The following is a 24,188-nucleotide window of genomic DNA, read 5'->3' as shown; positions in this document are numbered from 1 at the left end:
AGATGAGAGGGGACAAGGGACAGGAGCCGTGCCCCGCGGGACCTGATGCTGCCCGGGCCCAGCTCACCCCCGCCCGAGGGGCCCTGGCTGCCCCCGCCCCAGCGGCCGAGGGGCCAGCCTACCCCCGAGCCGCCCCTCCGCCGCCTGCCTTTGTGCCTGTCGGGGGGCAGAGGAGGAGCTTGCAAAAGTTTTGGGCTAAAACCCACCTTTTTGCTGCCAGCCGAGCCCGACGTCAGGGGCCGCTGTGCGCCGCGCGGGGCTCCGCACGCGGCCGCCACACAAAGGCAGCAGCTCCGCGCCCTCCGCTCCGCTCCGCAGGTGAGTGCGGCCCCGCACACACACACAGCTCTCGGGGTCGGGCCCCACCGAGATGGGCGCCCGGGGCGAGGCGAGCGGCGACCGCCCGTCACCTCCCCAGGGAGGCGGCAGTCATCCAGGCTGAGGGCTCTCCGGAGCGAGAAGGGGCTTTGCCGGGGTGGGGGATAGGCTCCGGCTGGGGAGGACCTGCAGAAAAGGGCAATTGGGACCGAAGGACGGGGGGCGGTGCCCCCCCGGTGCGGGATCGTCTGAGAGGAGCCACGGAAGAGCCTGGAGATGCAGAAGGACGGAGTTCGGTAGGGAGTCAGGGCTCCCGGGGAGCAGACGGGTTGAGTCAGTGGCCCGGTATCCTACCCCCCCCCATTCCTCTGGGGAAGCACCCCACACTGGTTCGGGGAGAACTCAGCTGGTGGAGATCCTCCGATTGGAGCCCGGGGAGCTGCCCCGGAGCAGGGATCGACCACCCCCCTCCTCTCCGGAGGGCGAGGGAAAGGCTCTACGGGGCTCTCGGCACAGCATCTACCCTGAGGAGGGAGCAGAGGGCAGAGGCGCGGAAGGGCGCTACCTGCTCCTCTCTCTGCCCTCAGCGCTGGGGCAGAACACTTTTCCCTTGGAGCACCTCCTCTTCACAGCGAGGGGAAGGTGAGGCCGCCTGCTGGAGAGCCACACAGCCCCCGTGCTTCCCTCAGCACCTCTAGGAAAGCCTCCCGGCCGTGCCAACGCCTTGGCTCACGGCCACACGCTCGGTGTCCCCTTTCCAGGCAGCAGGGAACTTCCTACTGTGGCGGTGCTTGTCGCTCCAGGCCACGGGCTTCCCGGGCGCTGGGCTGGCTCCTCGGGTGCCGGGCTGCCTGCCCGAAGGCTGTGAAGCAGCTCAGCCCGCAGAGGGAGGACCGCAGCCCTGCGCCCACCACCGCCAGAGCCAGCTGCAATTTGAGCCGAGCCGAGAGGTCCCACTTCTGGACAAGGGCTGTGAGGGGGGGACAGCCCGACCCCTCTCCGTTCCCGGGAGCGCATGGGGTCAGCATTGCGGGATCAGGAGCTGCGGAGGATGTGTGGGCCGCATTAGGAGAAGTCGATGGCACTACCTGCCCCGGAACGGTGTCCGGAGAGAGGTCCAAGCTTTCCCATTGCAATAGTGGGTATTTGAGCTCTGCTTCAGCTTCACCAGGTGATTTTTCTTTTTAGAGCTTCAGCTTCACCAGATGATTTAATTTTTCTTTTTAGAGCTAATCTAGATCATAAAAACCCTGAGCAGCTGGAGTAGGGGGAAGGGAGAACAGAGGCTGATGTTATGTGAGAGCCAGCCAGCATCTGAGGAGGAGAGAAGCCAGGGCCCCACAGGGACACAGGAGGAGTAGGGCTGTGCAAGCATGCCTGAAGGTGCTGTCAGCCCAGCCAGAAAAAAACTCTTGTTTGCCTGGCTGTTTGGAAAACCAGTTGGAAAACTGCACTCCCTTTTCCTTATGAATGCTTTAGGATGAGCCACGACTGAAGGTCCCTGCAGACCTTTGCCTGGGGAAGGTGACATGCTGGGCTGAGCCTGGGAGCAAATTCAGGGGTCACTGGGGCTGTAGCTGGTCTCCTTCTCAGAGTGTATCCTTCTGGCATCCCTCCATTTATATGGGCAGGGCCCCACTGCGCCCGTGGCAAACAGAGGGAGTCCATGCCTGGAGGTGAGACAGGGATGAGCACAGCAGCTGTGGCTGTCTGCCCTGCAGAAGACCATGTCAGAAGGGCCTGAGCAAAAGGTTGGTGGGAGGGATGGGAGGTAGGTGCAAGGAGCACAGGGAAATGCTCTGCAGCAAAGGATGGGAGAAGTTAACAGAACACGTGAAACCAGGGTGATGGTGTGAATAATGTGGATGTCAGAGGAGCTACCCCCTAAGAGCCACTGCAGAAAGTGGGACAGCCATGTGTGTAAGTCAGCTCAGCTCCAGCCTTGTCATCTGTAACCAGCCTATCTTGGCTGAGCCTTTGTCCCCTTTGAAGGCAGATGGGTGGGAGCAGAGCTGAGCTGTGCTGTGCTCGGCAGGATGGCTCCCAGCCAGGCTGGGTGAGGGGGAAGGCAGATCTCAGCCCCACTACTGCAGAGCAAAGCTGGTAGCTTGGCGGTGGATGCATGAAAGGTGAATGCACCGGACCCTGAGTAATGTGGGATGCTGGCATGCTGCCCAGGGAGCCCGGGGAGGGATCAAATGCTGACCCCAGGCTCTTCTCTTCCTTGATGTCCCCTGGGGCCTGTGGTTCATCCTGTCCTCTACAGCCCAGTTCTGCAAAGCCCATCACAGAGTCAGGGCAGATGCCGTGTATTTTCTGGATGGCTGCTGCCACACAGATATGGGTGGCATCTTAGAAGGCTTTGGGGGAACAGGAATGGCGTCTCCAGATTTCAAATGCTGGCTCTGCATGCCTGCACTCCTGTTCCCACTGACAGCAGGATCTGGGAGCCCAGTGTGGGCAGCACCATCCCCCAGAGTCCTGTGGTGGCAGCCAGAGAGGAGCCATCACATGGTCCAAGGCCACCGGGGCAGGGGGACAGGGCTCGATCCCCAGAGCGGAACCCTTATGTGTGTGCACCCTTGTCCCCAACCTGCTCCCAGGTGTGTGCACACCTGCTCACCCCCTGCATGCATGGGTGGCATGGGCAGCAGGCTCCATCCTTCCAATGAGCTCCCACATTGGTGGATGCTTTTTTTTTGGTGTTTAATCCACTGATATAACTTTCAGACCTCTCATGAAAGCAGGTTTGTTTTCCCGGGCTTTTTTCCTTCTCCCTGGCATCCTCTGGAACTGGAGTAAGGTACTGTGGGAGCTGTGTTCCCTGGCCCCAAGGCTCTTTGATATGGGGCAGCAGCCTGCTGGGTCATGAATAGAGGATTCACACAGAAATATGAGGGTAAGGGCTGGCAACTGTATGTCCTTCCCCAGATGCTATGTGGGCTGTGGCGTTCCCATGGAGAGCATTTCGACCACATACAGGGCATTGGGGTGGCTGCAGGGGTGGGAACAATCTCTCAGCCCTGCAGCTCCCTGGTGGGAGGCAGTTGTTGAGGTACACAATTAATCTTCTTGTTGCAATTAGTGAACATATTCTACTGAATGGCACCAAGCAGGGCACAGGGGTGTACACATGCATGTAGGTGAGTGTGTGCTACTCCTGTCTTATACAGGCTGCCCACAGCCCACCATGCCCCTCCTCGACACCACATTGCACCCCAGCCTCCATCCCACCCAACTCTCTCCTTCCTCCACAGGCAGGATGCAGGTTCGGAGTTTCTTCCTCCTCCTGGTGCTGATCCTGGTGGCTGCCACCGCCGAGGCTGGCAAAAACAAGAAAGGTGAGGGGCAGCCTGGGGCAGGGGGGGCAGTGGGGCAGAGTGGGGCATGCTCCCCTGTCCCTGCAGAGAGCACCCACTCCACTCCACTTTTCCACACAGAAAAGACAAAGAAGGATGGCTCTAAGTGCGAGGACTGGCGCTGGGGACCCTGTGTTCCCAACAGTAAGGACTGTGGCCTGGGCTACCGCGAGGGAACTTGCAAAGGTGAGAGTAAGAAGCTCAAGTGCAAGATCCCCTGCAACTGGAAGAAGAAATTTGGAGGTGAGTACATGGAGGTGGGGACCACCCTGTGCTGGGTGACCAGGGCTAATGTCCCACCAGGTCCTGGCTAGTTCTGATGCCTCTCCCCTCTCATCCAGCTGACTGCAAGTACAAATTTGAGAGCTGGGGAGGCTGCAGTGCTCAGACTGGCCTGAAGACTCGCTCCGGAATCCTGAAGAAAGCCCTGTACAATGCCCAGTGTGAGGAGACTGTCTATGTGACCAAGCCCTGCTCCTCCAAGATCAAGTCGAAGTCCAAAGGTCAGTTTCCGCCACTCGTGTCCCCAGAAGGGTCCTGTGGCAACCCTGCCCAGGGGTTTTTCAGAGGTACCTTGGCCTATTGGGGTTGGCTTTGCTGGATGCTCTTTCCTTTGCACTGTGAAGTCCAGCTGCTGGCAGGGTGGGAGGTGCTACTAGGAAAAACCCTGGTCCCCCCCACAAACCACTGCCATCTTTGGTAGGATGGGGATTCTCTGCTCTCCTCACTAGGACTGGTACAAAAGGTGGTTTGGCATGGCAGGAGGCTGCCTGCAGGGACGCAGCCACTGCGCCGTGCTCAGCCAGCCATGCTGGCTACATTTCTACCACAGCAGTGTCTGGGGGACTGTGAGCTGCCAGCACATGCACTAACTTTTGTCTCCTGTGCTTCTTGAATGCAGCAAAGAAGGGCAAGGGGAAGGACTAGAGCAGGAAACCAGCGTCCTCATCGGCCCCTCAACACGGTGCCTACAGGACTGGATGTCCAGCTGTAGCTGGCCCACACTACAGTCTTCCTCCTCCTCTCCTTACTCCTTCTCATGACCTCCTCTTTCACTGAGATGCCTTGTTTTAATCATTAGTGTTGTAGAGAGCAAACCCACCCACCCTGCAGGATAGGCTGCCTCCTTCCTTGGGCACTACCTGTGCATCCTACTCACCTCATCTGAGCTGCTGTTGGGGTTCACTGGGATGTGCTCAGAGAGCTGGGATGGAACACACATTTTTCCACCCTCCAGCACAAATGAGTTGCCTTTAGCACATACTTTTGCAAGCCCAGGAGCCTCCTTGCTCCTCCACCAGGTACCAGTGCCAGAGGGAAGGGCTGGGCGTTGAATGCCCGAGTAACCCCATCACTGAAGCTTCTCACTCAAGGACTGCTCTCACCTCAGGGGGTTTATTTCAGCATCCCTTTGGCTGGGGCATGACTTACCCACAGCAGTTGAGGAAAACACAACCATCACCCTGAGAAGCAACTGTGTCTCCTCTCTTGTAACCATGTGTGCCCATGCTGGGGCTGCAGTCCCTCTGCCTTTGCCATGCCAACACCAGTGCTGGGTGGGAGCTCTCCTTTTGGAATTTTTCTTTTTCTTTTCCAATAAAAATCTTTTTTAAAAAAGTATCAGAATTCCCCTGTTGTCCCCACAAGGTGCTGCTGTGCTGGAAACCCCAGCAAACCCCAGTTTTGCTGACCCCACTGGCGCCAGCAGTGAAGTTACCATGCAGCTGGCCTGGGTGCCACATGCACATGGTCCTGGACAAAGCACCAGACCCCTCACAGCCTCTTTGTAACAACACTTCTGGTTGCCACCCCTTACTCTTGGCAGAAGGGATGGGCTGCAGGAAATGTCACCAGTGGGTGACACTGGGAAGCAGGGAAGGAGCCACCCAGGTGATGACTCATTCATTCCTCACACCATGGACATTAGTTTCCTGGTCCAAGGTCTTTATTTGTCTTAGGGTGTGTTGGGCTGCAGTTGTAACCATTTAAAAATGCCCAGAAATCCACCAGGCATTTTGGGTACCCCTAAAGGCAGTGATGGAGGGGCTCCCATCCGGGCTGGGGCAGCCTTTCTGCAGGTTGCACCCTGGCATGAGGACAGGAAGGACATACGGACACAGAGTTTGCCAGTGCTAGAGCGGCCCCATCCCATCCCATCCCTTGCCTGCACCTGGCTGCAAGGAGAAGGCTTGCACCCGGCTTTGGGAGAAGCTGGGGAGCAGCCCCAGGGTGCTCTGGGCTGCACACAGGGGTGGCTGGGAGGAGGCTGGAGGCGCTGGCTGGAGCCCGCATGCTGAGGGCTCTGCCACAACACCCATGACAGCGTTACATCCATGAACAAAGCTCAGCAACCGGCTCCTTCAGCCTCCCTGCAGGAGCCCCCTGCACTCAGGGCACGAGGGGGCTGGAGGCCACTGTCATCCTCTCCTGCCTCCAGAGCCATGCATTAGGCCTCCCACACCCACTGCAGGGAGAGCGGGACCTGCTCATGGCCCAGATGAGACACGGGGCCCCTTGGCCACACTGCAGACCCTCTTCCCGCCCTTCTGAGACCCCCAGGTCCCCCCTGTCTCTCCCAAGGACAGTTATTTTCACAGTCACTGCTGCCCACTACTCAGGGTTCCCATTCCCCCAGGGCTGTGGAACGAAGTCCTGCACCACACCAGGGCTTTTCTTTCCAGTTTTAGTTTCCATCATTGTCGGGGGCAACTGGGTTTCACACTCCTTATCCAGGAGTGAAGTGCTTGGTTTATCTGTCTGTCTTTCCAGCAAATTGCTGTCTGAGGGCAGAAAGGATGTGAAGGGGAGAGCAGAGCCAGAGCCCAGGGAAAAATTCTGCCCCAGGACCCTGGGTGAGGATGTCTGATGGCACTCTCAAGGGAAAGGAAGCATCTTGCCACATCTGTTAGGGTCCAATCTTGGCTGCCTTCACAGGGGGCCTGCCTGGGCCAGCAGGACTCCCCATTAGCCTGCCTGAGTCAGCCTGGTCCAAGATGTGTAGCAATGTTTGACCCTGGTTTCTTTTCATTTCTTGGGTAATAAACGCTTTATAAGCCAATGGAAAGCATCCAGCATTAACCCATCTGCATGCAGACAAGATCTGATGCCATGGAGATGGTCAGCTGGGGAAAAAGGTACATCCAGTCTTAGGAGAAACACTGATGCCATTTGGCCAATCTGAAGAGCATGGAGCTGGGAAGGGCTCCTGGTGACCACATCTCCTCTTGCCTCTGGCTTTCTCCCTGGCTCCCTGAGCTAGTCCCCAGGCCCAGGTGACTGGAAGGACCTGTAGCTCAGAAATGCCTTGGATTTTTGTCAGCATTGGATGAAGGGCATCCTCTGCAATCACTGTACAGTCTGCACTGTTGTGAGTGGTGAGCAGAAGAGCCCCCGCTGGCAAAGGAGGCAAGGGGAAGGGTTTCCGTAAGGATACTGAAGTGGTCCCTGAGTACCAGTTTATCTGGCTGTGCCAATGTTCCTGTACTGGCACATGAGAAGGTGCTTGAAGGTTTTCTTGAAAGTGGCATTGCAGAGGGCATAGCAGGCTGGGTTGATGGTGCTGTTGACATAGCAGAGCCAGTAGCCGATGGACCACACTGTTTCAGGCACACAGGTCTCACAGAAGGTGTTAATGAGGACCATCACGTTGTAGGGTGCCCACGTGAGTATGAAGGCCAGCAGGATGGCAAATATGGTGCGGGTGACTTTCTTCTCCCGGGCAGCCATCTGGCGCTTCTTCCGTACCTGGCTCCTGGCGATGCTGGCAAACTTCCTGGCAACATTGACTGGGCGGCTGTTGGCCAGGGAGTTGTGGTTAGAGGCACCTGACTTAGCTGGGACGATCTCAATGGCGGTGACGCATTCAGACCCAGTCTGCTTGGTGACAATCTTAATCTTGGACCACTTGGAAGTTGGGTTCACCCGGGGGTTGGCTGGACTCTGTCCTTGCCCTGCTGGCAAGACTTCTGCTGTGGGCTTGTCTTTTGTGGTCTGGGTCATGCTGACGGTGCTGGACTCATTGGATGTCTCCTTCTCCTCCTGATGGCCAGTGGCCTCTGTCTGTGCAGATGGCTGGTCATCCACTTTCCCATTCCTCACCTCCTCCTTCACCTCCACGGCCCTCTTGGGAGAATTATTGTTGTTCTGTTTGACCATGGGGCCCTTGAGGAATCTGAGGGACTTGGTTTTCCTCTCTTTCCTGCTCTCAGGCTTGTGCCTCCTTACCCTGCTTCTGCTGGCCAGGGAGATATGGATGTACAGCACCGTCATGATGACCACGGGCAGGTAAAAAGCAGCAATGGCTGTGCCAAATGTCACCGCTGGGTTGGAGAGGAACTGGATGTAACATTCCCTCTCAGGGACTGTCCTCTTGCCCACAATGAACTGCCAGAACAAGATGGCAGGGGCCCAGAGAATGAAGGACAATATCCACGCGGCCGCGATCATTAGCCCTGCCATCTTGGTGGTCCTCCTGGCCGGGTACGTCAGGGGCTTGGTGACACAGAAGTACCGGTCAAAGCTGATGATGAGCAGGTTCATGACAGAGGCATTGCTCACCACATAGTCCAGAGCCAGCCACAGGTCGCACACCACGGCCCCCAGTGGCCAGTAGCCTTTGATGATGTAGACCGTGTAGAGGTTCATGGAGAAGACCCCGATGATGAGGTCTGCGCAGGCCAGGCTGAAGAGGAAATAGTTGTTGACAGTCTGGAGCTGGCGGTTCACCTTGATGGAGAGCATCACCAGGATGTTCCCCACCACGGTGACAAGGCTGAGTGAGCCGGTGACAGTGGCTATGAAAACCAGCTCCACTGTCTTGTAGTTGGTGGGAGGCTGCACGGCCACCTCGGAGTGGTTGCCCAGGGTGAAGTTGTCATAGGTCAGGTTGGCCATCTTTGCCTGCCAGGGCTGAGCAGAGAGGTTGTGCATGGGATCTGCAAGGAGAGCAAGGACAGAAAGGGAGAATATCAGACCTGCCAGCCTGTCCTGGCAGCATTTCCTCAGTTTCCCAGGCCAGCACTGCTGTTGACTAGTGCTCAAAAATCTGCTGGCATTCCTGGACTCCTCTCTGCCACTCCAGGAGTCCATTGGAGGCATTTTTTGTGTCCCTATTTAGCAGTAGAGGAGGCAAATGAGTTGCAGGGAGAAAAGCAGGAATGGGGCTAGGACAGTCACAATCTCGTGCGGCCCAGAGAGGCACAAAGGGGAGCCAAAGGGCTGGGTAAAGAGGACTGCAGAGCCAAGGGGGATGCACATACAGCACTCACTGCCAGAACAGCACAGCATGGAGCCAGTGCCCTGCCCCAGGGACAAGAGCAGGGTGATGGTATACCCCAGGCATGTTCCACTGACCTCCCCACAGCACTCCCCAAGAGGGGCCTAACCTGCAGAACCCATGCCATGGTCTGCTCAGCTCACCTGTGTCTCTCACAGCAAATAGCTCCTTCTGGAAGATGAAATCTGGGAGAAGGAAAACAGCAAGTTACACCACATCTTGTGTGCATACAACATCTTACTGAGGGCACCAGCTTGTCCAACAGAGGTGACCCTGCCCAAAGGGTGACACTGCTGAGATACAGATGCTGAAAAGACAAGAAAGGCTGAAGGTGGGTGCTCTGGTGTGGTGCAGCGCACAGCGCAGCAGGCTCAGGAAAGGGAGGAAGCTGCACAAGTGCCATCAGTCACTGATGCTGGGAAGCAATGACCCCTTCCCTCAGTCCTACATCACAGTGCAGCTGCAGCCACCCAGGCCAGATGTACAGTGTGGAGTCAGACACCTCAGCATGATACACGGAATTATTTATGAAAAGTGATGAGAATTATGGACAGAATTACTGCCTTCATCCAAACCAAGATGCCTGTAGTTAATCACCCAAGGTAAGAGTGGAATGGACCTTAAAAAAAAAATCAATAGGCAAGAAGTGCTGTATTGAGATGAAAGGGAGTTTCCTGGAAAGCAAAAGAAAAGCAAAGGCACTGAGGGAGTTGGGCAGGACAGAAGAGCTTTCCATTGAACCTGCCTCTCCCACACCGTCCAGACCTCCAAAACATGCTGGGCCTTCACCAGCCTCACCCTGGCTTCTGGGGGCATTCCAACCCTGCCAGACCATCGAGGGCAGCCCTTCCAGCAGCTGCTCCTGCTGCCTGGGGCAGGGGCTCAGCCCCATGGGCACTGCTGCCAGGAAACCAGCAGGAGCCAGCAAGTGTCCCCACAGTGGGAGTGCTCAGCACAGTGTGTCTCTGGCTTGGGAGATGGCTCCAAATGCCCCGGACTCCTGAAGCTGATTTTGCTGAATGTATAAATGTGCCTTTAACACACACCTCTTCTGAATAGGGCCTGGCAGGCTTTGAGATCAGTTTGTCTGTTTTAAGTATTTGAAAAGAAATGTCCTTGTCTTTCATTTGTGGTGAGGGTAGGAGATGTCTGCCATCAGCAAATAGCCACGTTTTTAATTTAAGCACTTTCTAAAGAGATACAGGTGTAATTAAATGGAAATGTGGCTGCTGAGATGCTAAAACCAGGATCTGATGTAGCCATTTAGGCAGCTTCTGCATTAGAAAGGATACAGCTGCGATAGTGATGGAGCTCCTCTTACAGGTGCAAGGAAAATAAGTGGGTGAGGGACAAAGAAATACCTACCATTATCCTCTAAGCATGTCTGTGAAGACAAAAGGCTTTTAAAAGAAAGCAATGCCCTTTGGTAGATGCTACATGCCACATACAGATGGGGTGAGGAAGCCTGGCAGCGCTGCCCAGGCTTGGAGATTTGCACCCAGCTCCAAGCACAAGGGACGCATCAAGGGAGAGGGAAAGAGGTTTCTGCTGCCATCCTTCCTGGGCACCCAGCCAGGGATGTGAGAAGAGGTGATAAGTGTATAAAATGGCTTAGAAATATATAATCATGGCAGTTAAGGGGGTGGTTTCAGTACAATAGGAATGAGTTTTAATTTCTTCACTTTGGTGAGATGGGGAGATTTAACTGTCATTCTTGTAACAGCTAATCAAACTGATCAGACAAGCTAGCAATCATGCAGACATCTACCCCAGCTCTTCCAAGAAGAATTTGAAAGTCTTGAAAAGAAACCTTTCCATCGTCTCTGCTAAAATGTGGGTTTCAGTTTTCTCACTTTTGTTCCTGAACTGGCATCCTCTTCTAAGTGTGTCTAATTAATTATCAGCCTTTACAGAGGCTTGTGTTCTCAGTTACCCAAAGTAAGAAAAGTCCATCTCAAGCCCGAGCTGTTCTGTACGTGTCCCAAGACGGGAGAAAAGGCTGCGGCAGCCCCTCAGGCGAGCCTTTGGATGCCACCCAGAGGTCACGCTGCAAACTGGTGTGAGGAGGCAGAGGCAGCTGCCGCCTCGGGGGTGAGGGCTTAAACACTGAGCACTTAGACTCGATAAGCCTTCACCTCATAGCAAAAAATAAGGCAATCCCCTGTTTGAGAGAAGCCTTGACAAAGCTGAGAGAACACTTCAGGAGGGCTCCCAGGGCTGACACCCTTACCTGTGACACCAACTGGCTTTGCAAATTCCCTCAGACTTTTGGCAGTGATTTACAGCTGGTTTTCTCCTCTCCATCGAAGCCGTTGGGAGACTCCAACTCTTTACCGATAGCATCCTCCAGTCCAAGAGCTTCTGTGGCAGCTGCAGTGATCACCAATTGTGTCATCAAGGGAAATACCTTTCCCTTCCCACACAGCCACAGATCCAAGCAGAGAAAATTGTAATTTGGGTGGGGTTCAACTACGGCGGGCAGTGGGCACAGCAGGGTCTCCACTGCTGCCGGCAATCATGGGTGTGACCACTCTTGTGTGAGGAGTCAACCCCAGAGCGAGAGCAAAGCCAGTGCTCTGTCACAGGGTGATGCCTGAGACCACAGCAGAAGACTCCTGCTGTTTCCCTGCTGCGCCTCATGTGCCTTACCAGCCAGCCTTCGACGCCTGTCGGCTCCTACAAGCTGCCTCACAGCCTCTTGCCAGGTAGGAGAGGAGACAGCCCTGTCATGGACTGCTGGTGACCACCCTGTGACCAAGAATCTGCAGCAGCTGAAGGCTGGTGTTCCATGGGCTGCATTCGTGACTGAGCACCTGCTGAGCACTCGGCCCACGCGGGATGGAGGGGTTAGTTCCCTCCAGCCCCTGCTGCTCCTGATGTGGAAGGAGCTGGCTGCCCTCTGCACGGCATAGAAAGACAATGGGAGAGGTTGGCATTTACACACACCCGTGTGATGGATGAGCTCCTGGAGCAAGCAGCCCTCCTGCCCCAGTGTTCCCCACATCTTCTCTCTGTACTGCACAGCCGCCCTCTGCTCCACAGCCCCTGCCCCACATGGCATCACCAGCCGTCTCCTTTCCTGTTGTGGCACTGCCCCCATCCCAGCATCATCCTCAGGGCTGGGGATACCCAGGGAGCAGGTGCAAGGCAGGGCAAAGCCGTGTCTCTGCCTCTGGGAGCGAGCAGAGCTCTGCAAGGAACCCCATCATAAAGCAAGCCCCACGCTCGCACAGCAGCCTGGGGAGGGAGATGTCACAGGGGAGGGAGAGGAATCACAGAAAGCCGTGCTTTAGTGGGCACCTGCAAGCGTGAGCGGCTCCCAGAGGAAATGGGTTTTAGCCCTGCTTGGGTCTGGAGCAACAGCACAACTGAAAGTGACCTCGAGCCCAGGGACAGGATGGAGGGGCTGTGGCTGTCAGCTCCTGGCTGAATGGATCCTGTGGGGGTCTGGGAGCTGCCTGTCTCCAGGAGAGAGGAAAGGTGGCCCCCTGCACCACAGGCACATTCCAGGAGAAGGTACACATCACCTCCTGCTCTCTCTGGGTGCCAAGGCTGGGCCTGGGCACATCACCTTTGGTGTGACATTTGGAAAGAGCCAAGGCAGCCCTACTGCCAGCCCCCTGCCTGTCTTGGCCTTCCTAAAAGTGCAGAGAGGGTAAAAGTCTTAACGGGATTAATCCTGTCAGGTCAGATTGCTGATGTGATGTGGGGCTGGGCAGTTTGTGCAGCCACCACCACAAGGAGGAGAGGAGAGAGAAAAAACAGGGAACAGAAGACGCTAGACATTTACGGCTCACGCTCACAAAGGAAAGGTATACTTAGGGTAGGATGGCAGTTTGTGGCGCTAATTGCATTATCTAATAGCTGTTAATTAGTTCCTGAATCATGGCACTACTTTACAACTAGTGAAGGGTTGTTCTGGTTGGTAGATTCACACCCCTCAGAGTGTGAAAACAGAATTCCTAGATGCTGGGAACAGGCACCTTAGAAATACCACATATCAGAGAAGACGAAGAGCCGGCCCCATGTCTGGCAGGGGAGGGTTGGTGTTGGTCTGCTTCCGTGCCTCTGCGTTGGAATGATGAAGACAATAAACAACCAGAAAAACAGAAAGGAGATGAGGGGCCAGCAGGAGCTGTTGCATTAAAATGGCAAGCCCATCAAGCTCCAGCTGGTGGCTGCGCTTTCACCCCTCTGGTCCATGGATCCCTGAAGTCCTTATCCTGCTCCAGAGGAGATCTGAGCCATTGTGGGACAGGAATTGCTTCTTGTCAGTAACATATGGGGTTCTGCGCATTTGATTTTTCCATTGAATAATTTATTTTTCTTTCTTCCTCTGCTATTCAACTGGTCCTCATGAGGCAAAGCAATTTCCTCCACCCCACAAATTAAGAACCTCTGATAGCTTTTCCTGGAGCCGCTGGAGAAGCAGTAAGCTCGGCAGCACAGGAGCAGCCAGCTTGCAGGGGGAGGTGAGGGGGCCAGGGAACCCCCCCCGTGCCTGATGTGTGTTTGTGCATCAGGTTTGTAAAATTTGTTGTGTCCAGGCCAGAAGGGAGTGTTGAGGCGGGGCAAGCCCGCCACCCCCCAGGCAAGCCAGGAGCCTCCCTGCCCTCCCTGTGGTTAATGCCGGCTGTCAGAGCAAAGCCGAGGTGCCGCACCCAGGCTGGCTTGGCCCGGCTGCGGGGAGCCGCGGATGTTGAGCTGCTCCTGCAGGTGGAGCGCAGCCCGGCAGGCTCACCAGCATCCCACGGCAGCCACAGCTGCACCCCCTGCCCAAACGTGCCTGTACTTGCCTGGATCCCTAATGTGCCCTTGGCAGGCTGTAAGGGGCCACATGCCATTTACCCGCAGCATCACCAGACAAGAAGCGAGCCAGTGAGAAAGTGTTTTTTAAAAAGTAATTGAAAGGTCACTCCTATAAATAGCCTACCAGAACACTGGTCACTCTGACAATTAATTAACCTCCTGTCACCCAATTATCAGGCCAAATAAATGGCCTATCAGTGGAACGCCACTAGCAAGTGTGCATGGCAAATGCCACGCAAGCCGAATTCCAGCCTTACCCTGCTGTGCCCAGCTTGCAGCTCCCAGGCACCGGCGGCTCCCCAGCAGCTCCCACGCCTTCTGGCTGGCTCCGGTGGGAACATCCCGGCGGGAGAGGGCTCACCACGGCGGCACGGCACAGCGGGACCAGGGGGACACCGTGCCCTCGGCCACCCCAGGGCTGCAGCTCCCTGCTGGTGCCTGAGCTAGGAAGGTGCTGGGCTTCCAGCTGAGCCTGGGCTGGAGACACACTTCTCCCTTCCCATCCATTGCATTAATGCTGTCTGCCTCAGAGAGATGCTCATGTTCTTTTATATGCCTGGCTGAAGCTTTAACAGAACCCAGCTGTTTCAAGGCAGCACAGCAGAAATAACCCTGCTGCTGCTACAGGTCCCACTGCCGAGAAGGGCTCTGGGGCCAGCCAGCAGAGAAGAAGGAGGGGGGAGAGAGAGGATTGCAGCAACAAGTGACTGCCTGGATCAGCTGGGCTCTTCCCAGGGAGAGGTGAGTGGTGGGGACCAGATGCCTGGGGGAGAGACAATGGTGGAGGAGTGACTGAGAGCCAGAGGGGCAAGTGCTGCAACACCCAAGAGCTGTTTGCTTAGAAAAGCAGCTCCCTTGCCCCAGGGACAGGCCTTGCCTGGGAGCAAAGGGGAAGGACTTGGCTCTTTTTGGGAAGCCAGCTGTAGGGAAGCCCCCCCACCCTGCCATGGCCCCACACAGCCACAGGTGCCCATGCCAGGTCCCCACCACCCACATGGGGAATCTGCCCCCCCCAGCCAGGGATCTGTCCCACCAGGTGCCTGGGCTGGGGCTGAATAAGGCAGGGGCTGGCCCTCATGCAGAGACCTGCAGCACCCTGCACTCACCCTGTGTGTCCCCAGGGCCCCATGAACGGAGGGGGGACGCAGCTCGGGCAGCCAGAGATGCAGCGTTGCTCTGGCAGGGGGGACGTGCTTGTAACTCATCCCAGAGCTGAGGCACCACAGGGAGCAAACAGTAAGGTGCTCATCTGAAATTTTAAAGACTTGGCAATGGAAACAAGAGCCCCTTGCCTCATGGAGCAGCTCCACAGGGCTTTGAGAGGACAAATGAGCGAGCTAAGCAATGGAGGAGGGAAAAGAGTTGAGCCAAGGGCAGAAAATCAGGCAGGAGCAAGAACCCTGCTGGATGGAGGGTTCTTGCATATACAGATCCTCCCCTTGATGCTTAGACACAGAGAGAGCCCTACTCCTGGGGGCAGGTAGCAGATGGGAATCTTTGGGGTGCTAATGAAAAAGGAAACTGAAAATATGAGACCCCATTTGGCCACAAGACCTGCCAGAGGATTTGGAGGGGATGTCTGAGCAAAGGGATAGAGTGAGGAAGAGGAGCTGTGGCAGAAAATGGGCAGGAGAGCCAGGGCATGGACAGGCAGAATGGGAAATGTGGGGGTCGGAGTGCCAGGGGAGGAGAGCAGGTAGGAAATCCCTCCAACAGAAAAGGGGAGGGATGGAGACGATAGAGGTGGGAATAGTCTCGGTCTGCCAGGGAGGCATTACTTATCTCCTCTAGAGAAAAACCTAAGAAAATCTTCTTAGAAGGAGGGACCTCACACAGAGACATTGCCTGCAAACCTCTCCCTGTTGCCTTCTCTGGAGGCTCCCACCAGCTCCTTGCTGGGCAGAGTGGGAGCTGTGCTGGAGCTGGAAACCTCTGTAGGCTGCAGCTCTCTGGCTCAGGCAGCCCAGCCCTGCCTGGAGTCACCTCTCTCACTGCAGGATGCTGATCCCAGCCTGTTGTGCTGGTGCTGAATAAGGCAGGGGCTGGCCCCCATGCTGGCCCCCTCACCCTTTTTGCTCCCCAGGTCCCCATGAGCCGTAGGGTGGGGATGCAGCTCAGACAGTCAGGGATGCAGTGCTGCTCACCCCACAGCACAGGGTTTTAGCCACCTCATGGACAGGGACTGCACATAGTAGCAGAGGGTTTCATGAGTTGAGCATCACTTATGGGCCTTGGTGAGTTATCTGAGCTGTGCAAGAAGCATAGAGACCACCATGCTAGACACTGCTCCTAAGTGCTGCAGAAGGCCAGGCCCAAGGCCAGGCAATTCATGCCTGCCAGGCAAAGGCAGATGCCAGAAGGGTTGCATTGCTCTCCACTCCTCTCTGTACATGCACTTTTTTGGCCTTATCTGGGACTGCACATGATGTAACTGTCAGCAGAGGAGGGATCCAAACTACCCCAGTGACACTAGAGATGGCGAGATGCCAGGTACTCTCCCATCTCAGTCATGCCAAGATCCCTCAAGGACCTTCATCCCTCCTCAGCAGAAGCAGCCTGCCATGCTGCCTGGGACTGGGAGCTGGCATCGACACTGGCAGGGTCTGCAAGTGAGGGGTAGTGAAGCACGGTGCCATGGAGGCCTCTGGAGAGCTGCTCTGTGACCTGGAGCGGATGCAGGGCCCGGGACATCGTGTTTGCAGACTCATGTTTTCAGACCTCAGTGTTGCACAACTGCAGCTAAGTTTCCCACAGACAAATAAATCTAATTCTGCTTAAAGAGGCTGAAGACATTAACCCCTTAACTGGCCAATGCAAACCAAATTCACCAGGAGCCTTAACCCTGCTGATGACATTTCACCTCCAGACATATCCAGCTGAGGCTCCCGGTGCCAGCCCCCACTGCTTCCTCTGCCAAGCTGCAAGGTGCTATACAATATGCTAGATTTAAAAGCAGTTGTGGTACCAGAGGGGCTGCTTCTCTGCCTGGCTTTCTTGGCTGGGGGAGCACAGCCACCCTCAATATCTCAGTAACATGCCGATAGCTCAGGCCAAGCCTGCTGAGCTCAAGGAGCTCCATGGTTTGCACCGAGTTCTGCCTTTAAAGGACAAAAATCCTAGCTGCTGCCCCTCCTTCACCAAGTGACCTGGGATGTAACTCTTCTTGAAGGCTCTTGAAGACAAATAAACAGCCCTGTGTTTCCCCATGTCCCTCTCCAGCTCTCTCTGAGTCACTGGAACAGGTGGGAGAGGTTCCTCTGCAGCCACACACCTCAACCTGCCTAGCGCTGGGGCGGGAGGTGGGAAGGGAACAGGGCACTCGGGAAGGGAACACACCTCTGCCCCTGCCTCATGCACCGACTGGGAATGGGGCACACATTGCACAGGACATAAAGCATCATGGGGACAGGGTCACAGCAATGCTCTGATTTGCAGGACCTCCAGCAGCAGTTTTGGGGACCATCAGAGGGACAAAGCACTGTGCCTACAGCCATTGCATTTGCAGGCTTGGACAGGCTGGTGATGTTAATTTTCTCCGCAAACTTGCATCATACACAGTACAAACAGAGCCTTTGCTGGAGCTCCTCCTCCATGTGGTGCAGCCTCAGGGCTGAAGGCATCTCTGGAGGGTCCCGAGAGCAGCCCCGGGGCGAAGGTGTGAGCAGCTGTGCGCCGCACGCGAGGGCTGGGCAGCATCTCCAGCAGAGCCTCGCTTGCTGTGCCACACTGCTGGGGACTCAGGGCCTGAAGACAGGTCAAATGATGCTGCTCTGGCACAAAGTCCCAAGAGGACCAGTGCACCGATCCACAGGGAAGGTGGGATGGCTGCCAACAGACAGACAGAGAGAGTGAGGACACCCAGGTGTCTCTAGCTGGGGAAACAGGGACTGGTTGTGTGTCTCCTGCTAAAACTCTGTGTCTAAGCATCAAGGGGAGGATCTGTATATGAGACACCTTGCCCTGTGTTCGTGCATCAGCAAAATACTGGAATCATGGATCAGCCTGACCAGGGAACACTTGCCTCAGATTAATTAGTCCAGGAATTGCCTAACTCCCTGAAGCTTTAGTAAATGTATTTGTTTGAATACAGGGCAAGGGTCCACTTTGGTATGTTCAAGGGTCTGGATGCAGCAAGACTGTATGCCTAGAGGCTTAAAAGGATGTCATGGTGGGTTGTGCTCCTGGGGACAGTCGAGGCTGGCACACTCCTCCACTTGGCTCTGAGTTAGACAGCAGCCAGACATTCAGGCCCTCACCGCCTGCTCTGCTAGGGCCCTGGGCAGGAGAGCACATGAGTCTTCCTAAAAGCTGTTGTCTGCTTTCTGACTGGTCACACAAATCCCTCAGAAGAAGGATGTATTTGGCATAGTTCCAATCACCAGCTTGAAGAGGCTTCAACAGTGCCTGGGTGTGGAGCCTCATTGCACCCACTGGGGCCTGGCCCACTCATGGTGGGTGCTGGTGCTTGGGCAGGCTTAAGAGCAGTCAGCAGGGGATGCTGGGATGGGAATGAAGAGAGAAGAGGAAGTACATGGGAATGATCTAGTCCAAAACTTCCATTTCCTCACTGTGTCAGGTCCTGCACTCTCATATCTCCCCAAAACACATCTTGTAACATGCAGTTTTAGAGCCAGCCCAGAATGGATGCTGAAATGCAAAGCAAATCTCCTCCCTTGGCTTACTGGAGAGCAATAAGGGCATAGACCCACGTCAGGCTGAGGAGCAACTGGCTCGAGGACAATGCCCGTTTCTCCAGAAGATGCTCAGCAAATCCCTGGCTTAGCATGCCAAGGAGAAGGGGTCAGCTTGTGCACAAGAAACAGTTGCTGTGTGTCTGTCCGTGTGGAAAGAGGAGCAGTGTTTGTGCAGAAAGCAGCAGCCCCTTGCAAACAGCCTCCATCTCCCTCTCCTCTCACAACTGATCCCCCTGCTGCCTTTGCAGAGCTGCATCTGCCACCTCGGCTGGGCGCTCACCAAACCTCCTCTCCTCTGTGGATGCTGCTGGTCAGGGCTCAGCAGGGCAGGCAGAGAAAGCATCAACAACACAAAGGTATGCTAGGGACTGCTCTGCATCAGTTGCTCCTCCTGGTCTCACTATTTTTATTCCCTGTTTTTGTCTTTTTTTGGTTTTGTCTTTTTTTTCGTCCTGGGGAGATATTTGTCATTTTAATTTTAAAGAACAAAACAACAAAATCCCAACTATGACAAAACCTCCCATCAATGGGGTGGGGACACAGCTTGTGGGGACAGTTAAAAGAGAAAAACCACGCTCCTGCTGCAAACTCAGAGTAATTGGATCACAGCCTTAATTAATCATTTCAGTTCATTTCTCTTCTATGAAAGAAAACAGACTGACCTCCCGAGATGGGTATGCCCCTCGTGTGAATAAACAAACCACTTTTACTGGTAGCCCTTTCCCTCCTTCTCCCACCAGCTTTCCTCTGCCCAATCATCAGGTCACTCCCAGGGCCGCTGCCACTCCATCCAGCAGCCCTGGACACTTGCTGCCACTCTGAGCAAGGGCACACGGGCTCAGCTCCTGCAGGAACCAGGGCTGCTGCCCACCCCTGCACCCATCCCCACCTCCCACACCCAGGGCTCCCACCACGGGCCGCCGTCGCTGCTGAAGGGGGAACAGGGATGGGCTGCTGATTGGGATCTCCACTGGATGCCCTGCTCTTTGCTGGATGTCTCGTGGGGGCCTAGTCCAGGCTGGAGAGCAGCAGCAGGTGCTCAGATCACAGGAGTTAGGGTGTTAGGAAGCAGGAGGTGGTGCCCAGCAGTAGAGACAGCAAAAGCATCTTGGTGTCACCTGTGATTTCAACGTGAGCATTGTCTCTGGTGCTGTTTCACCAAAAGCCTGGGCTCTGGGATCCTGTCACCTGAGTATTTTGATAGACAGTGCCTGCATCAACAAGCCACTCAACTGCATTGGTAGCAACCCTTCCAGCCCCTCTGCTCACTCTGCAAGCTGTGGCAGAAGTCAAACCACCTTTGGAGGTCACTCAAGGCAGTTGTGATAAAGCAGGGAGCCTTCAAATGCTCAAACAGAGCCCATCGCCCAGCAGGGCACAGGGGAACACCAGCTGTTCCTCAGGTTGGGAAGTATCTCCCTAGCCCTGGGCTTTCCAAAGACTGGCTAGAAAAATCCATACACAGCACAACCAGAGGGGTTGAAAACAGGTCAGACAGAAGCCAGTGCTACTTTTATTTAAGAAAAATTATAAGAACTGTTCCCTAATTTGAAGCCAATGGTATTATTTTGGAAAGAAAGAAGGGTGTGGCTGGCCAACCCTTGTCCATGATGTGCCAACAGAGAGCACGGGGCAGCTCTGCCATTACCAGCAGCAGGGCTGCAACAGGGCCAGAAAGGGCTAAAGGGAAGACGAGATCCACACTGGGGGAGAGAGTGAACAAGATCTGTCTCCCTTGCAATGCCCAGTCTGGCAAAAGGCTCTGTGAAGAGGGGGCAAACTTCTGCCTAGTCATGTCCTGGGAGGTGGCCACAAGCGCCAGAGGGATTTGCCCAGTATGGCGACAAAGTATCCAACAGATGGGGGATCCTCTCCCTGTTGCTCTTGCTGGAACAGCGAGGGAAGCAAAGAAAGCGCGCAGGTAGTTTCTTGTCCGGGAATGTCTCCTTCCCAGAGAAGGCACCAGGGGAGCAAATAACCCCCGTCCCGGGTTTCCTCCTGGGGGGTGCCTGTCCCCGAGCCGCAGGCTGCTCGTATTCCCTACTCAGGGTGCTGACAAGGCTGTTTCCTGGGTGACAAGAGGTACCCGAGGTTCCTCGAGCGGCGGATCCCGGGAACGCTGCTGGTTTGGATGGGAGCAGGGAAAGGGGGTGCCAGACATCACCCCGGTCCCTGGCAGGGCTGCACGGCTCCAGACATCCCGGGGCAGCGAACCAGCGCGAGGGTCCCGACCCACGGGGCATCCCGGCGTTCCCGGAGAGACGCAGGAATGCGGGAAAGTTGGCAGAGACACTTCCCCCATTCCTGGGGGACCGCGTGCCACATCCCCCGGGGGTGCGGAGCCCCCTCCCCATGCACCCCAAAGCCATGCCCGACCCCCCCCGGACCCTGCGGGGGATGCCCCGCGCCCCCCGCCCGCGCACACGGAGCCCCGAGCAGCGACTCACCGGGCAGCCCAGCCCAGGGCGCGCCGCCGCCCGGCGCCGAGCGGTTCTCAGCGGCCATGGTGCCGCGCCGCGCCCGCGGGGGCTCCGGCTGGCATGGCCCGGCTCCGGTCCCGGCTCCCGGTCCCGGCGGCGCCGCGCGCGGCGGAGGGGCGGGGAGAGGGGAGAGGGGAGGGCCCGGCGCTGCCGGCTCGGCCCCGGCCTCCTCCCCCCGCCCCCGCCCTCCCCCTCTCCCAGATGTGCGCCCCCAGATGTGCGCCCCCAGATGTGCGCCCCCTCGCCGCCACGAGGGCGGGGGCGGGAGGAGCGGGGCTCACGCCGTCGGGAGCCGCTGCCAATCCCCACGCCGCCGTCCCCCCCGTCTCAGATGCGGCCTCCCGTGCCCGCCGGGCAGACGGGCGGGAGCGCTCCTGCAGCACCCCGGACAGCGCTCCGGGACCGCCCCAGCACCGGGCTCCGGCCCCGCTGCCCCCGCACCCCCGGCGGGGAGAGTCCCGATCCGCGGCAGCGCCGGGAGCACCGGCGTCCCACGGCGGGAGAGAGCGAGGAGCAGGGAGGCGCCGAGCCGGGCCCCTCACGGCCTGAGCAAAGGGAGGCCTCGACACTTTCCCCAGTCCCCAAAAACTCTGCCGGGCTGTCACTAACACTCGGAACTGAGGTGTTCGCGCAGAACAAAAAAAAACCTCATCAGGCAGTTCCACAAGCAGCTGACTGACTGTCCCCCAGGTCTGCCTTCTGGTAATGAGAAAGCGTCAAACAAGAATAAACAAAGGGAAAAGGGGAAAAAACCCAAACTCTTCCCTTTCCTGTACACCTTTCCCCTTCCCTCCTCTTTAAACCCTCTTACCCACCCTCCGCCTCTCACTTGTGCTGTCTCACAGACACACACGGGTATCATTTCCCCATCTGCTCGGCTCTCACACGCACATGTATAGACACACATAAACAAATACAGGCCACACTGTAACCCTCCTTTGAAGCGATTACAGTAGCAGATGGGTTCCTACCATCCACTCCTTCACACCCTCACCCTCTTCTCACACCTCTCTGACTCTGGGAGTGTTTTAAGTCAATGTCTCCTCTAAAGATGTGTCCAGTTCACAGACTGGACCTCTCTTTCCCCTAGATCCTGCAAACTGGTATCTTCTCCCCGCCATTGGAGACATATTTCTGAATTCCAGCAGAGAGAACATTGTTAAGGTAATTCAGACAATTTTCTCTGATGACACACATCTCCCACTCCAGGTGCATCTGCACCCTGAAAAGATTAAAGCCTTTTGGCACTCACATGTGCTGCTGCCTTTGCACACCAAGAAGCCCCTGCGACAGCAGGGAGGCAGATGCGCCACCATTATTTTAATCACCATAGGCCACATTCTGGCATTTCTTTAGTGAGTTCAGTCAACTCATGCTTGTTTTCCTTCCTGCCTTCTTTGAGAAGCAAGAAGACAAACCTTTCCAAATGTTGGCTGGTGTAGAGCCGTGCAATTGCACTGAGTGCAATGAGGCTTTGCTGGCTCTTTTCAGCTTAACATCTGCCTGCACTCTTTTTGCAGTCACTGACCAAAACTCGTCAAAGACTCCAGCCAGTTATTTGGAGTCTCTTGCCTTGTCCAAAGTCCTCACCTCAAATAAATACCATCCTCTCCTCCTCCTTCTTTCCCACTAAAAAAATGAATGTAAATAAACCTTTGTCACGCTCTGTGAGAACTCATCAGGCTGAGGAAATATCTGCTTCAAAGACAATTTGATTGTACTGGAGTTGGGTTATTTGATTGGACTCTTGTTTCAAGCTACAAGTTCCCATAGAAAGACAAAAGACTGTAATGAACAGTGAGATGTCTTCTTCCCAAGCTGATCAGTCATGGAGATAAAAACATGTAACCAAATTGAATACAAAACTTTCCAACTTCTAACTCTTAGCTTAGCTATATGCACTCATTAGTCAGAAGCAGAATTTCTGAAAGCCTGGACTCACTATACATATTCCAATTAAAGACAGCACTTGCTTCTTTTGGCTTGGCATATTCACACATTCCCTTCTAATGGTCAGCCAGTGAATTTCACCAGCCTCTCTTGCTGCCACCAAAGTGACATCACATTCCTTCCTGGGCCATGTCAGCACTGGTCATGAACAACAGTTAATCCAACTCCAGAATCAGACCTCAGCTCCCACCCTTCCCCTGTACGTTGTGACAGGCTGTGAGGTGGGACAGGAGGGACTTGTGGTTTTCTCATGGAAGAAGCCAAGGGCTTGAGCCAATGGCCCAAGCAAATTAAGGGCCTACCTTACTCTCTTTTGGGATTAAGACCTGTGTCAGTCCAAGACTCCTTCTGTCCTGCTGAACTGACCCAGCTTGGTCTGGGGGAGTAATTAGCCAGTAAACCCAGCATCTGTCACCTTGTAGGGATCTGGGATACTCCTGGAGCTGTCTATTTTTCATGCAACTGCACATCTCCCACTTTTTTGCATCACTCTACTTCCAGCCTCTATTTTTTGGAATGGCTTCTTTGTCTTATTTTTTTCTTTTCAGCCATGCTGTGCTGTGCCTGCTCTCTAATCAGCATTAGCTACTCTTCCATTATCAGCTGGCAATGATCCATCATGCTCCTCCATCTCAAAAATTGTCCTTGCACCAGAACACCGTAAACACCTAGGAACAGACAAAGTCACTCCTCTCACCTCTGCCTCTCTCAAGCGGGGGATATACAGAGACCAAGGGCAAGTGACCACCTTGATACTCTCCCTTGGCTTGTGACAGCTCCCATCCATAGCTATCCTGAGGCAGAGTGGTTACACCACTGAGCAGGTACTTAGGAGATGAATATTTCTGGAGAGCAGGAAAAGCTGTTATGGGTCATTTACTCTGGCTTCCCCCACAAGCCTGGGAACATCCAGCCATTATCCCTGACAGACTCCCAGGAACTATACTCAAACATGCAGCAGCCACAGCAGCAGCCGGCACTGGCTCCTGGCACACAGACTAATGCCAGGCTGTGTCTGCTGGGGCACTTGGGGAATTCAATGCTGGTCCTGCAACCCTACACTCATGGCAGGGGATGCTCGAGTAAAGGAGCTGTTTTCACCCATCCCTGTAGTACATGGGGCATGTACCAGTTCAGACACACACCTCTGGCACTGAGCTCTGCCAGGGACAAATCTGCTCACCATCAGCTCTGGCCAGGTCTCCCCCTTCCTTCCACAAGTCCTCCCCTAGCCTGACACTCTCTGCCAGCCTGCAGCAATAACAGTCCAGCCCAAGCCTTGCCTCCCATCCTGCTCATGCTC

At 55.5% G+C, this 24,188-nt stretch overlaps 2 protein-coding genes across 5 annotated transcripts; one reads left to right on the top strand and one right to left on the bottom strand.

The window, feature by feature from the left end:
- Positions 1–282: 282 nt before the first annotated feature.
- MDK (midkine) lies at positions 283–5,495 on the top strand. Of its 3 annotated transcripts, none has more exons than XM_059474649.1 (5): positions 283–318; positions 3,580–3,659; positions 3,759–3,920; positions 4,019–4,180; positions 4,579–5,495. In XM_059474649.1, exons 2-5 carry the CDS (start codon positions 3,581–3,583, stop codon positions 4,602–4,604), a joined length of 429 nt encoding a protein of 142 aa, XP_059330632.1. In that variant the 5' UTR covers positions 283–318; position 3,580; the 3' UTR covers positions 4,605–5,495. The 3 variants fall into 3 exon arrangements, with proteins under 3 accessions (XP_059330632.1, XP_059330631.1, XP_059330634.1); XM_059474648.1 differs by having other exon boundaries at positions 288–318; positions 3,576–3,659; XM_059474651.1 differs by lacking the exon at positions 283–318 and adding an exon at positions 1,375–1,489.
- Positions 5,496–5,641: 146 nt separating this feature from the next.
- Positions 5,642–21,014, bottom strand: CHRM4 (cholinergic receptor muscarinic 4). Of its 2 annotated transcripts, XM_059474526.1 has the most exons (4): positions 17,442–17,457; positions 14,019–14,087; positions 9,096–9,137; positions 5,642–8,611 (listed from the first exon to the last, which is right to left on the bottom strand). In XM_059474526.1, the coding sequence occupies exons 1-4, from the start codon at positions 17,455–17,457 to the stop codon at positions 7,134–7,136; spliced, it is 1,605 nt and encodes a 534-aa protein (XP_059330509.1). In that variant the 3' UTR covers positions 5,642–7,133. The 2 variants fall into 2 exon arrangements, with proteins under 2 accessions (XP_059330509.1, XP_059330508.1); XM_059474525.1 differs by lacking the exons at positions 14,019–14,087; positions 17,442–17,457 and adding an exon at positions 20,903–21,014.
- Positions 21,015–24,188: the final 3,174 nt, after the last annotated feature.

Source organism: Ammospiza nelsoni, chromosome 6 (assembly GCF_027579445.1).
Source record: "Ammospiza nelsoni isolate bAmmNel1 chromosome 6, bAmmNel1.pri, whole genome shotgun sequence".
In the NCBI taxonomy this organism is placed as follows: domain Eukaryota; kingdom Metazoa; phylum Chordata; class Aves; order Passeriformes; family Passerellidae; genus Ammospiza; species Ammospiza nelsoni.
The sequence above is the reverse complement of the archived record's forward strand: the minus strand, read 5'-3'. Positions and strand labels throughout refer to the sequence as shown.